Source organism: Streptopelia decaocto, assembly GCF_964273445.1.
Source record: "Streptopelia decaocto genome assembly, chromosome: 1".
In the NCBI taxonomy this organism is placed as follows: domain Eukaryota; kingdom Metazoa; phylum Chordata; class Aves; order Columbiformes; family Columbidae; genus Streptopelia; species Streptopelia decaocto.
In genome coordinates, this window is record NC_138663.1 from 88,537,468 (window position 1) to 88,551,797 (window position 14,330).

At 43.1% G+C, this 14,330-nt stretch overlaps 1 protein-coding gene across 2 annotated transcripts in view; it reads right to left on the reverse strand.

Moving 5' to 3' along the window:
* The window catches only part of CRYBG3 (crystallin beta-gamma domain containing 3), a 93,817-nt gene that overhangs the window by 5,152 nt on the left and 74,335 nt on the right, over positions 1–14,330 (reverse strand). The window contains exons 18-19 of one of the 2 annotated variants that reach the window (XM_082076038.1): positions 4,757–4,896; positions 1,355–1,478 (exon numbers count right to left, since the gene is read on the reverse strand). In XM_082076038.1, coding sequence (XP_081932164.1) covers positions 1,355–1,478; positions 4,757–4,896 — 264 coding nt within the window. Of the gene's footprint in view, positions 1–1,354; positions 1,479–4,756; positions 4,897–14,330 lie in introns of those variants that run through there. The other variant, XR_014186651.1, reaches the window with a different exon arrangement.

The window sequence follows — 14,330 nt, forward strand, 5'->3', positions numbered from 1 at the left end:
CTGTTTTTGTAATTTGTAATGGAGCCAGAAGGAAGAAACATAAAGTGGCGCAGGTTTGTAGTATTACTCCAGTCTCAAAAAAAAAATAAATGACCATATGTCCACAGAACTATCAAACACAGCTAACTGACTGCACAACCTCAAGGAAGCCCCTCAGTTTGCAGGAATTTAAACCAAACTAAACAAGTAGTCACACAAACCCCAAAAGCCAGAAGTCCCAGCAAAGTAGCTGAAGTAGGTCTTGCAACACTACTCACTGTCGCAGCGTAAAAACAAAAAAGATGCTACCAAATACAAAGGCTCCTCAGATGGCTGGCTGAAGAGAATTTTTCAGCTCAAATTATTTTCGTTATTATTTGCAAAAAACAGAGTCAAAATGGGATCCTTTGGCAGTTACCACTTCCAAAGAATTCTACGGAGCTGTCAACATCTTAGACTAAGAAATCACGGGGGAAGGGGAAAAGCAGCTTTACTTTTCCACGGAGTGGGTGGGACAGGTAATGCATAACTAATGCTGAAGATGATTATTTTTGTTCACTGTAACCCTTCCCCAGTTGAATCTAGTGTTTAAAAAAAAAAAGTGTCATTTTCCACTAGGTGGAAATGAGTTGTTCTGCGAGAAGCAGAGCTAACGAAAGTCTTTTCCAGGGGAGTTACTGCTCCCATTCCCTACTACTCTCCCCTGTCCTTTTCCTACACCACTTTGAGTGGTTTGGAGCTTGTGGGTGTCACTGATGACCTGATGCCTCTCGGAAAGGCAGAACAGCAGAACTGTACCTGCTTTTCTTTGAACGAGGGGCATTGATCTCAGTCTTGCTTCTCCATCTACCTTTCACAAAGCTGCTAAGAACTCTGTGGTTTTGAGACCTAGGTCTTTGAATGAGGTTGGAATGGGCACTACTTGGGGTGAGGCAGAGAGGGAAAACTGGGTGGGGCTACATAAACTTTGCTTCTTTTGGAAATCCAGGCTACAGCACAATAAAATTTGTTCTTGCTTCCATTTATGTTAATTATGAAACAAGCTAATGTAGAATTGGCTCTCTCGTTATTATTGTTATACAGCAAAAATGTAAAAATAGAGCATCTACAGAACATGCTAATGAGCCATTCAGAACAACAAAACTTGGCTCCAAGAAACTAGAAATTATTCCCTTTTAGGAGCCTAATATAGATCTCCATAATTGCCACTGGAGAAATTTGCTGCTTCAGTAATCTTCCAGTAGGTCCCTCTGGCTCTCATAATTTGGCCTCATTGAAGGAGTACAATGCACACCATTATACTTAGTGCTAGAACTGATCCTTGTGCACTAATCCCAGTCCAAAAAAATATTGTCCTTGTACACTGTTACAGTACCTGCTTCATGGGACGAAGGGAGCCAATGACTTTCCAGCCGCTGTGTTCATTCCAGTTTGAAATCTCACTGGGCTCCAGGAGAATCTGCTTCCCTAAAAAATTACATCCTTCGTATGCAATCCACCTGGATACAGAAAACAGAACACAGAAGACTACGTGTTAACCATAGCTAAACTAAACTACGGGCCTGTGTTCAGGGCTGTGCTCTTGAAAGCCCCTAAACCTCTCCACACTTGTGCTAATATCAAGCCTGTATTACTGTGGCACAAAATGCCATCAATTTCAGTGGTTTGTGACCTGTTTTGTGTTTGTCTGCCTAAAATTCGTGAACTCTACTTCTTAATTATGAAAGGATCTTGTCCAATGCTGTCTTTGTTATAATTAAAGCTTTCTGTAGCTATTCCACTTGTCTGAAAACACATGCAAAATATTTACTCCGAAACCTATATATTGCCATAACAGACTTTTCCTGTAGCGAGCACATCTGAGCAATGGACACAGCAAAATACTTTGTTAACACAGAGTTAAAGCATTGGCACATACAGATCCCTTGTTATCTAGACATCTGCTCCATAGATGATGTGTTGCAGCTTACAAAGGCAGCCTCAGAATCACAGATCGGTTTTGTTTATATCAATAGGCCATTGTTGTGCTGGCAGTGAATCCTAAATGCTTGACTCATTAACTCATCTGAACACAAAGCGAATCCTGGTTTCCCCACGTTACCTGTTTTACAGGTCAGCTGCCAGGAACGCTGAGTGATGGCTGCACTCTAAGTCAGTGTAGAAACATCCACTAACAGTGCTCATAGTGCCTGTAATTTACTTTTCTCCCTATAGTGCATAATTTGGAGAAACTGACAGCTAGTCTCACTCAGGACTCCATGGAGGCTAAAATGTGCCAGCTGTGAACTGCCTTGTGATGAGGCTGTACCACTGTTTCCTCAGATTAAGTCACACCCCTCCTGACCGCTCAGAGCAGCCTGACCACCACTGCGTGTTCCTTATTTTTCTAACACATTCCTGACCGTTTTCTTATGATGCTTTCTGTGAAGTCACTGAGAATTCACTGTTAACATTCTCCTCAGATCATCAAACAGTCTCATTGGAAATGCAGCTTCTGTTGCCGAAGGAGACATTTATAGGAAACAAGGAGGAAAAGGACTGTTACAGCACTAACCACCTGAAGCCAGATTGGGCTTCTGACACTCAGTGACACAGGCAGAGCTCAATTCAGCTCTCACACAACCAGCAGCCTCCACTGTGCCACCTTTCCCACACCTTCTGGGGCCTCAGCCCCCAGCCCCTTCTGCCAAGCCACATTCCAAGTCCAAGTCCAAGCACCATTTCTGACTCAGGTGCTCAGTTGGCTCAGGAAGGATCCTCATACCTAAGCCTGGCAGCAAGATGCTGTTGCTATGTATACATAAACCTTTGTAATTTGTCTAAGGCTGACAGCAGGCTTTGGAGCAAGAAGCCAAAGAAACCTCTGTATTTGCTTTCCTGAGCTCTTGATCACAGGCAAAGCAAGTAAACCCTCTAGGAAATCCTACAGACTTCCTACGATCACCTGCCACCCTCAACCTTTAAGCCACCTATCTGCAGTGTGGGACGGGGACAGGCCAAGGAGCTCTGCTTCCCAGGGAGCACCACAGGAGCTCAGAGAAAGCCCAGCCTTTCTGCCCTGCCCCTTCCCACAGACAGGGAACGAGCTAACCTGGCTTGGATGCTCACAAATGAGCAGGAAGATGCCAAAGGGCCTGGACCGCTGCACTCACTCTCCTGTGCTTTTCTACTCTGGGGTCCCAAAGCCATCACCCTTTATTTACAGCCACATGCACAGCCAAAGTGATTTAATTTCCAGTTGCACAGCCCTGATGAGAGGGCAGAGAAAGCTCATGAAGAGATGTTCCCCACTAGAAAACACTTTAGACTGTAACACCTCCACAGGTTTACACACTCCCACCAGAAATAAGTCAGGTGCTCCGCACAAAGAAGGCCTTTCCTCCTCCAGACCAGCACAGAGTGCATGGGAAGAGTGGATGCTGTTCTCAGCCTGAAAGGGCAGTTGTTGCTTGCCACTCTCACCAGGGCACCTCAAGACAACAGCACCAGCTGAACACTTTTCTATACATTTTCAGCAAGGGCTCATGATGGAAGTGGCAGAGATGACAGGGACTAGGGTTTCTAGTGAACTGGCAGAGCTTTGTGGGGAAGCTTATATTCACTATGGGCCCACAGCCAAAGTCAACAGCTACTGACTGCTCTTGAAGAAAGGGAGATTCAATCTTTAACCAACCTTTCAAGGAAACGGTTGCATGAAATTCCTGAAAGAAAACAATCCGTGGTGCTCTGGAGCATTAGCTAGGTTAGGCTTAGCCTTTGTACCCACCTCAAAAAAAAACTCAGAGGAGCGCTCAGCAGTGTTGTTACAGATATCCATAGAGGGGTTTGGACTTCTAGGTGGTAGACTTGAAACGTTTGAAAAATTCATCATATGAATCACCACACCTAAACTGTGAACAGCCTACACTAAATTCTTTGCCCAATTAAGTTCAAATTCTGTGTGTTTTTTTGTCATCCCTTAAGACCTCTCAAGAAAATGAAAACTTACAAAGTTAAAAATAAACACAGGAAATGTGAGTTGCATTAGAAGAACAGCAGTGACCAGTTAGTCTCAGTTGCAGGATGAGGCTCTGCAAGTTATTTGTTATTGCTGTGCAATGTGGAGGATGAAAACGTGGCTGAGACAGAACACTTGGGAATTTCTCCAAAAGGTAAAGGGGGCAGATGTGGAAGAAGTTAGAAGGTCACTTCTACAGATGTAAAATGGTTTTCACAGAAGACCCTGGGTGTGTGTTCACACTCACGGAGGGGGGTTAAACTAATAACAGAAGAAAATTACTGTTCCAGCTGTCAGAACTGCCCCCAGCTTCTCTCAGAAGTTGCTGCCTCTTTGGCAGCTGATCAGCATGTCAAGCTTCACTGAACTGCTGCAGCGGTTTACATTAAATCACTGCACCTTATAGCTGGTATTTTACAGCTGGTTAGTAAAGGCAGTCCAAGTTTACTCTGCCTGTCTTTGTTAAGTCAGCAATCAAAACTTATTTACTTTTGGTTCCTGGCTCAAACAACAGGCTCTATTGTTCATTACCGTATAGGGATAAGAAGACAATTCTTACAGGGAGAAATACACCCTTTGCCCACATTTTTGTTCATTTTGGGTCCTGATACAAAAAGTGGGTCTAGCATTCAACTGCATTTTTGCATTTTGTATTGTCTCAAAATAGAAATTAGAATGTAAAACACATCCTATGTAAAGAAGCAGTAGTCAGGAGAAAATGCACGCTCAGTATTAGTTCCTGTAACGTAAATCTGTCAAGAGTATTTCTCTTATACTTACAATCCACTTCTCACCCATACAGACTGAGTGTAAAAATGAAGGTCCTCATTCAAAACAGAATTGACGGGTTCACTGAAGTGCAGCTCTCTGCCCTTGCAGCATTCCAGAGCGAACAGACTGATGGAGGGCTCAGCAAAAACCTCAGGGGGAAAGAGAAAAGAAAAAGCAAAGTTTTACTAGAAATAGTCCAACTTCAGTTGTTAGGCATGATGCACATATTTGGCCACTTCAGTTTAATTTCCACGTGCTTTTGGGTTAGATCATGCTCCCTTAGCAAATGTAACAGCAAAGAAATAATGTACATCCACCAAAGCAGCATACAGAGCTGAAACATACTGGATTTATCAGTGGCTTTGTCATCAGAGTATAGTGCCCCACTGGCACAGGCCAGACACATGGAGTTGCTTTGAGATGCAGAGGCACCTCTGTTTGAATTTGAAAAATCTCTTTTTGATCCGATCTGTATTATCAGGGTCTTGATTACTTTTCACAAATGTAGTCTATTTATTTATTGATGTAACAGGTTACAGCAGTAGTTTTCAGGGTGATCTGCAGATAGCACCTAAAGTAGTGAGGTAAATCACAAGTCCATTGTCCATAGACTTCAATTAGCAGTGCTTCACTGGAAAAATCTTAGAGATCTACAAATTCGAAAAGGTTAAAAACATCAGAAATAAAAACATTCTCAGTGTTTGAACAGACATTCCTATTTTGATTCTGGCAATCTTGAAGAAACAGCATAATTAGTCTCATCTAGAACTGAAACATTTTTCACTTAATGTCCTTTTCTACAGCCAAGAGATTGCCTATGAAAGGAAATAAAAAGATCAGTTTGCACGAAAAATGTGCAACAGCTGTAAGATCAGCAGAAAAGCACAGAAGGAACAGATTTAAATACACAAAGTCTGTGACCTAGTACAAGCAACACCTGTACAATTTTTCAGCATAAGGGAACTTTCCCCATAAGGGAAGTATCACAACCAAAATCATAAGCACTTGTAATTTCTATCTTGACGCAGCTGGTAAAAGAAGAGGGAACAGGTCGAAATAACTGCTTCAATTAGCAGCCTCTCCAGGGAAGGCACCTTGTTCTTAGGAGATGTTACCCCAAGATAGCTGGCCCAGGCAAAAGGTAGGATCTATTCTGCAGCAAAGACATGGCCTCAGGTGGAATGAATGAAACAAAATATTGAATTCAAGCTGACACAGGCACTGAGTAATTACGATAACTTAACTTTCATATTTGAAGAGGCACATGTAGTGAAGTGTCTCTGAAGAGCTCAGTGGTGATTCAGGGCTTACGAATTTACTGTCACTGACTCCGTGCACTTGGTATGTAGCCAGTTGTTCAAATCCTGCCTCAGAGAAATTGCTTCCCTGTGCCAGGGAAGGGACAGCCAGTGCAGGGACAATGCCAGTTGTGCAACACTCCATGGACAGGGAGTTTGCTGAGACATTTTAAAGAAGAGCAGGGGATCATCTGCCTGGAGAGATTTTTAAAGCCCACTGCACTCCTAAAAAACTAACGTTACAAACCAGAAAGAGATTAAAACCCGTAACAATTTTGTTTTGAAATGCCATTTTTTCCCCACCTGCCTTCTGCTGGATGAGGTGGATCAAATTTACAGTGTGCGTCTAAAGGCTAAAAGCAGACCTAGTGTAGGCAGCTACTTCTCAGGTTGCTTTGCTCAGCAAGGCAGTGTCATCACTCTCCACTGAGACCAGAAGCCGTGTCCAGAACAGGTCCAACAGGAAGAGTTTCCACAAGTGCATTAGTGAGCATGGGAAACGCCATTTGGCATCCTTGTTGCTAGACACCGTTACCAAAGCCTACAATTTGTCCTGCTGTTGCAACGTTCAGTACCTTAAGACACAGGGATGCTACACCAGATTGACCAAGTCACCTGATACAGCGTATCCATTTATACACCAATAATCAGAACAGCAAACTGGTGAAGTCAATTAAAATGACTCTCGCTCTCAGGTGGCTGAGACTGTTTGAACCTAATGGGCCTGAGAAAGCCCCGTCTGGTTTCTCGGAGCCCCAGGCTGTTGGTGCACAGCACATCTGTGAGACACACACACACAACCCATCACAAGGACTGATACCACCTTTCCAGTGAGACCTCAGAAGGACTCCACCAATCTTGGCACAGATGTGAAGCACAGAATAAAGAAAACTCGCTGCTGTCTCAAGCGCTGAAGCTCCCCTATTTCCATAACCATATATAGAGCAATGAGCTGATCACTCACTTTATATATACCGTTTTACACCAACAGCTGGCAGCAGTGACTTGGCCTGGCTTTTTTCTCTGATTTTGTTTTCATAGCTCCATGGAAACTATCAACAGTAAAAAACAAGGTTTTGAGGCTATGCTGTTACACTTACTACGGAGGCATCTTGCTCCCAGCCCTTCCTTGCAGAACGCTGAGAGGCCCTTTCACCCATTTTCAGGCTGAAGAGTCATCACTGACAGATAAGTGTGAGCCTTGACAGGATCAGCTTTCTTCACCAAGGCCCAATCCTGACAGGCCAGAGAGAAACGGGGCTCTCCAGGAGCCAGAGGAAAAGCAACTGGGCTGAGAACACAAGAGGGGCAACCTCAGACTGTGGGGTTGCTTTAGGTGGACCCCAGTCCCCAGTTTTGAAAGACAAGCTAAAGACATCTATACAGTAAGTTTGCAGATGACTCCAACCTGTGCAGGAGTGTTGATCTGCTGGAGGGTAGGAAGGCCACACAGAGGGATCTGGACTGGCTGAATCGTTGGGCTGAGGCCAATTATATGAGGTTCAACTAGGCCAAGTGCTGGGTCCTGTACTTGGGTCACAACAACCCCAGGCAGCACTACAGGTTTGGGGAAGAGTGGCTGGAAAGCTGCCTGGCAGAAAGGCATTTAGGGGTGTTGACTGACAGCCGACCAAACATGAGCCAGCAGTGTGCCCAGGTGGCCAAAAAGACCAACAGCACCCTGGCTTGTATTGGGAATAGTGTGGGCAGCAGGAGTAGAGAAGTGATTGTGCCACTGTACTCGGCACTGGTGAGGCCTCACCTTGAATCCTGTGTTCCGTTTTGGGCCCCTCACTACAAGAAAGACATCAAGGTGCTGGAGAGAGTTCAGAGAAGGGCAACGAAGCTGGTGAGGGTTCTGGAGCACAAGTCTGATGAGGAGCAGCTGAGGGAACTGGGGCTGATTAGCCTGGAGAAAAGGAGGCTGAGGGGAGACGATATTGCTGTCTACAACTACCTGAAAGGAGGTTGTAGCATGGAGGGTGTTGGTCTCTTCTCCTGAGTAACAAGTGATAGAAGAGGAAACAGCCTCAAGTTGTGCCAGGGGAGATTTAGATTGGATATCAGGAAAAAGTTTTTCATGGAGGCTGTCAGGCATTGGAACAGGCTGCCCAGGGAAGTGGTGGAGTCACCATCTCTGGAGGTGATTAAAAGGTGTTTAGATGAGGTTCTTGGGGACATGGCTTAGTGCTAGAGTTAGGTTAGGTTTTGGTTGGATTCCATGACCCTGAGGGTCTCTCTTCCAACTGAAATGATTCTACAATTCTGTGATTTACCCACAGCTGCCAAGTCATTGCCATCTCTAGGTCAGGATTACCTTAGCTTCCTTTCATAGTTATTTCAAGGAAAACACCTGAAATGTCATCCTTTGGGGAAAGCTTGCCAATTGAAGAATGACAAAGCACTTAAATAATTACTTAACCTGAACTTTGTGCATTGAGGAACTTATTGTCTTGCTCAAACCAGTACCAATGAAATTTCAAGAAGTTTTGCTTGTCCTGTTTTTTAATGCCACTGTCCATGGAGAAACTTGAAGAGATTTAATATATTCAAGAGGCCGGTGATTAAGGAAGGCTATATTTACACAGCATTTCAAGGATAAGCAGCCTTGTGAACTGTTAAATACAGTGATATTCTTTACTTAACAGGTGTGGTAGTCTATGGCTAGTACAGCATGTGATGCCACGAACATGACACTGCTTTTTTCCTCTCTACACTGTGATTTCAGAGGCTGAACAGTAGGCCAAGGCAATCAACTCAACAAAAACCTCTCACACAGTTGAACTCAGCTCAGGTTTTCCTCTCAGTGACTTCCACCTTTTTTTAGCAGAGAGAACTTGTGCACCACAAATTTTTCACAATTCAGAACAGAGTTTTACGCTTTACCAGTTCAGAAAAAGGTGAAGTGTTTGATATGAAATAAAAATCAGTGCAAGATGAGCTTCCTTTCAAATGCCTTTTGTTTGCAGCACAACGCTTAGGTGCTTGACCTACTGAAAGGCAACAGTGTACAGACACAAGGCAGCTAACCAAAAGGTGCTACAACTGAAAATCAAGGGAATTTGCATGCATGCTCTTAAATACAAACAATTATTGTTTTAGCTATGGATAACACAGATAATTTTTTCATAATGAATTTTGTGAAAATTATTACTTTATCTCTCTTGAGGAGGACTCACCCCAAATTATAATTTTCCTTACACCTTTTTTTGCAAACTTAGATGGGAAAGCCTAATAAAGACAAGACAAGAAATCCACAGGGCTGGACTAAAGCGTGCCTGTAACCCAGTAATGGCCAGGGCTGGTGCATTTCCCCACTTCACATCCCCGCTGACCTGTTGCTATGCAAACAGCATTTGCCAGAGCCTCAACTGGAGGAGCCTCCACAGTGTATTACAACATCCTTGGGAAAAATCTTTACTCTTCAGTCTTGGCTAACTCCTCATTTGCAACTGTCTTTACTGAAGCTGCACTCGCTGGGCTACTCCCTTCAGTGTGGGACGGACTCCTGGCTGAGAGAGAGAAGCACAGCCCTGGGCGGCAGGAACACCCACACTCCGGACACAGCTACACAAAATGACTCATTGCCTGACACTGGGAAACACCGATTAATATTTTGTATCTGGTTTCATTATTTCCCCTCACTGGAATGCTGGGGAGATTAGTTAACACCTGTGTTTAACTTAGAAAAGAGAAAGAAAGAAATACAGGAATTATCATGATTGTGCAGTGCAAAGGTAAGGAATGCCTCAAAAGAAAAGGGAAAAAAAAAACCAAAAGAGTGTCGTACAGCCTGCAACCCAGATATCATTTTTGTTTTTAGAAACTATAAGAGTGGTTTAACTTTAGGCCTGAAGTTAACATTTCAGAAGGAAAGCTAATTGCTCACTGCAACAGTCCTGGATACTCTTGTCCACGTAAGTCACGCCAAATATTACAGGGAGTTTAAGAAAAAAACATGCTTGAGAAAAGGCAGAACATTCCTGTTTTTAAGAACATCTTGTCATGGTTTCTATTCCAAAAGCTTAACCTCTTCAAGCAACAAACACTGGGCAAAAGCCTCAGTGAGCAACCCTGGCCCTGTAAGTGACACAGTTGACTTCACCCGCTTTCCTGACAGCAGGCGAGTGCCCATACTTTCCTTTTCAGGAATTCATGGCAACGCAAAAGGCAAGTCCTTGCTGATGCAGGCACAGATACTTGCACCGCTGCAGCAAATGCAGCACCCCCTAACCCATGCTATGCTCTTACCTGCCCGCAGAGTGGCTATTAACAACACCAGCATGTTTGATCCACAAGCATTTACTGAAGAGTGCTTTGGGATTTTTAGATGAAAGGAGATGATGAGAGACAAGTTACATTAGTTCAATGTTCCTAACACTACTAATGTTAAGTGTGTAATTGCCTGTTCACTTAAATACTTTCTAGCATATTTTCCTGACTCATAAAACAGTACACAAAAAGGAGTCACTGGTCTTTTAGAAGCATTCCCCTTTCCATTAGGGAAGAGGCCATGTCACATGTCGCTTTTCAACACATCATCTAGATTAATACATGGGTATTGTGATACTATTTTTCCTCCCAGAATATCAAAAGCTAATGACATTATTTTCCCATTATCAAGGTACAGATATGTTTTGTTCTTTCTTTATATCCTCTTATTAATACATAGCTTTTCCTAAACGCTCCCAGAAGGACAAAACTGTCCAGCTTGAATTAGAGTGAAATGGTACAGCAGCAGAAAAAATACAGGCATGGTCTCCTAAAGATTTAGTTTGAATATTATACACTTCTGAGAATAAACCAAGATGGGAAAGAGGTTTCTAGAAATAAGGGAACACCTTCCCCACTCTCCTCACAAACCTACCTAACTTCACTTTGCTGCTTCCTGAACAAACAGTAGAGGAAACTGTTTGCAAAGATGTGCTTAAGTCTTCTGTGATACTAGTGCATAATAAATGGGGAAATAACCAAAGTGGAACCATGTTAATTGGAATTTCTTGACAAATAGGTGATTGTGTGTGTGGAAGGGGTAGGGATAGCATGCCATACTTAAATAATGACAACCTCACTTTTCAGCAAAGAACCCATAAAACACCCCTCCAAGAAGTAAAGGTTAGAACAAAAGCTAGCCAACCTAAAATACTGTCACCATAGTGAAGAAATCAGACCACTGCTAGCCTGAGTCTGTTTTCTTACCCAAATTCATTTTGCATTACCCTGAAAGTTCTGGGCTTTCTTCTATATGAATTGGGCCAACTCAGTGATATAGAATGAGATTTTTCATTTGGTTATGTAGTTAAGCTCAAACAAGGAAACTATATTTCTGGCAATTTTCAAACTAAAAACTCAGAAGCTTACTTTCCTCAAAAAAAAAAAAAAAAGAAATCCTTAGTTTTTTTCATTTACAACATTTACCATGTTTGTTTGCATCAAAGGTGTGTTTTTCAGAGAACAAACTATTGCCTCAAATCCTTTTCTTATCTTCAATTAGTTGATCTATTTTTAAAAAATATCAGTCAATCTTTGCAGAATTTCTGAGCTGTTCAGTTTAGATTAAGGCATTACTGTTACCTTACTCTGTCACAAAAATCCTACTGCCACCTTAGTGTTGTTCCATCAGGTCACAAAAGCACACCCATGCTGTGAAGAAGCACTACACACACGTAACTTCAGTACTCAAACTCTCCTTCCAAAATGGAGAGACCAGCAATCTCACGGCAGCTGACAACATCCAAAAAGCCCCTCAAAGTTGATAAAGATTTAAAATGAAAACTCAGAAAGTTACACTGAAGGTATTGCTACATGCAATGACAAAAAACATTGCTAAGTGTTCCTTTCAGTGACCAGAACAGACAGGAATAGAAAGGGCATCTTGATTCAGGGTCAGATGCAGAAATCAGCATGGAAGCCCAGCCAAGCTGTGCATCCCGCAGGTGTCAGTGGCCTGCGCTGACTGCTGTGCTTCACAGCTGCTTTGGAGTTAGCCTCACACAAAGAATCTTATATTCTTACACACATCCCACAGATAAAGGCCCAGAGCTGGCGCTTCACTCAGCTGTACAATATCAAGGTTACATATAGTTAATTATCATTACAATCTTGCAAATTAGAAGGGGAATACTCAGAACCTGTGTCCTCATTTCCTCCAGCAGATTAGTTCTCTTATCCCCAAACGACTGGCTGAAACAATCTGCTTCTAAAATATACAGCTGGACCGCACCTACACCAGTCAAGGGATCTGGACTGTTTTCAAAGGCTGGTAATGAGTTAGCCTTAGGAGTCCTTTGTACTGCTAAAAGCAGTTTTTTTTCCCCTTTGCCAGTGCCACACATGGGCCCATACTTCTAGTCAACATCTGGGACACAGAAACCTCACACAGCGAAGCAACACACAGCTCCCCAGAGCGTGAGAGTCCTTCCAACAGCGACACTTGCAGCAAATATATCTCGCTTAAAGAAGTGCACGAAGGAGACAGTGCACATTTGGGGCACAACATTTTCCCTCTTACATGTGAGCTATCGAGATACACACCTTAGGTCCGAAACTGGGCTGGTATTTAGAGCTGAACAATAGAAGGGGCTCGCAATGTCACAACTGAATTCAATACAGCTCTGCAAAAATTCCACTTGGGAATACGCTCACTGCTCTAGTGAATGAGCTAACAGAAATATCTTGTAATAAAAAGGGCTCTGTTCCAAGAACAGTGCCTTGCGGACAATGCACAGAATTAGCTACGGCTGTTTCTGACCACCGACCAAACTCACTGCTGCTGCATGCTGAACATCACGTCTGTGCTGCACAACGCCTGCAAGCATCGTCACACAGCGTTGTGGGCCGATGAGGGCATTTCTATTTGTAAAACAGGTGTGGTTCAATAGCATTTTACACCATTTAGTGCCTCAATTTTGTGAAATACAAGGCCTCCTATTTGCAAAGGAGGAACTGAACTAAGAGGTGCAGGGCACTTAGCACAGAAAGATGTGTGTAAGCATCCCACACGCAGCCTGCCAAACACGCTTCTCCCAGGGCTTGGCCCTCCATAATCATGGGCTGCCAGTAGCTTCCTACAGTGCCAAACTGCAGTTACTTCCCCGTGAGATTACAGGCTGGGGGATTTGGAGGAGACTTACCATTTCATGTCAAAACTTCGCTCTGATTTAGCAGAGCACAGTCCAAAAGCCTAACATGAAAAAGAGTTCTTTAATCTGAAAACCAGGCTCTCAGCAGATGGGAAGCTATAGCTTCACTGAAGTCACTCTATCTATGTAACCCAGTGTGAAGACCAGCTTTGAAACCTGAGCTGTACATCCTTCGCACCACACCCATAGCTGCTTTTTTTTTTTTTTAATCCGTTCACAAATAGGAAAAAGGACATTAATACTTGAAGAAAAATGAATTGAGCCATCTTAACGTCTAGTTTCTTAATAGTTACGTGGAAGGACAGACGTCACATAGACTGTGTGTGTGTGTGATCAGGGAAGGAGGAAGAGTTTTAGAGAAGTTGGTCAGTGCTAGAGAGGCATGGGCAGAACAGCCACTTGCTTCTCTTTTACTGACTTAGCATTATGGCCAACTAATCTTCTATGCTCTTGCATACCAGAATACTGGGATATAAGACAAAGGCACAGACATGACAGCAAGACTCCAGAGACCTATGTCCTGTATGCAGGGTTACAAAGCTGTAAATATCTTATACTGGATAGTACAATGCATTCCTGTCCGATCTCCTGACGACAGAGGACCTTGTATCTCACCTTACTGCTACAATAGGTCACTTGACTGCAAGTTGAGTGCTTGGGTAGCACAACCAACGTGACCTGAAAGTCACACAAAGACTATATATACACATGTAATAAGTACTTGTCCTGTGTCTCAGAGGTCACGAAGAGCAAAGATGGCCACATGAGCTTTGGACTGGACTATGTGATGTGTCATACACAGCTCAGGCCACATGTGTGGGTAAATTACACCACTTTATTGAACTGTGATTTGATATGCCATTAGGAGGTGAAAATCTTTTAAATATTTCTGTAAAACAGTAAATTAAAAAGATTATGGCAAGTATATGCTACCTTATAATTTCAATTTTCATGTCTTTTGTGTGTAGTTTGCTTTAAGACAGAACTTTCGCTGTCGGCCTAATAAAAGAAGTCCCACATGCTTAGACAACGTGGCAAAATCCACGTCTCTCTGCGTACTAAGCTTGCTGAACTGTATAATACTGGTCAGAAAAATGCCAACCAGTACAACTCGTACTAAAGAGAACAACTTGGAGCCCAGAA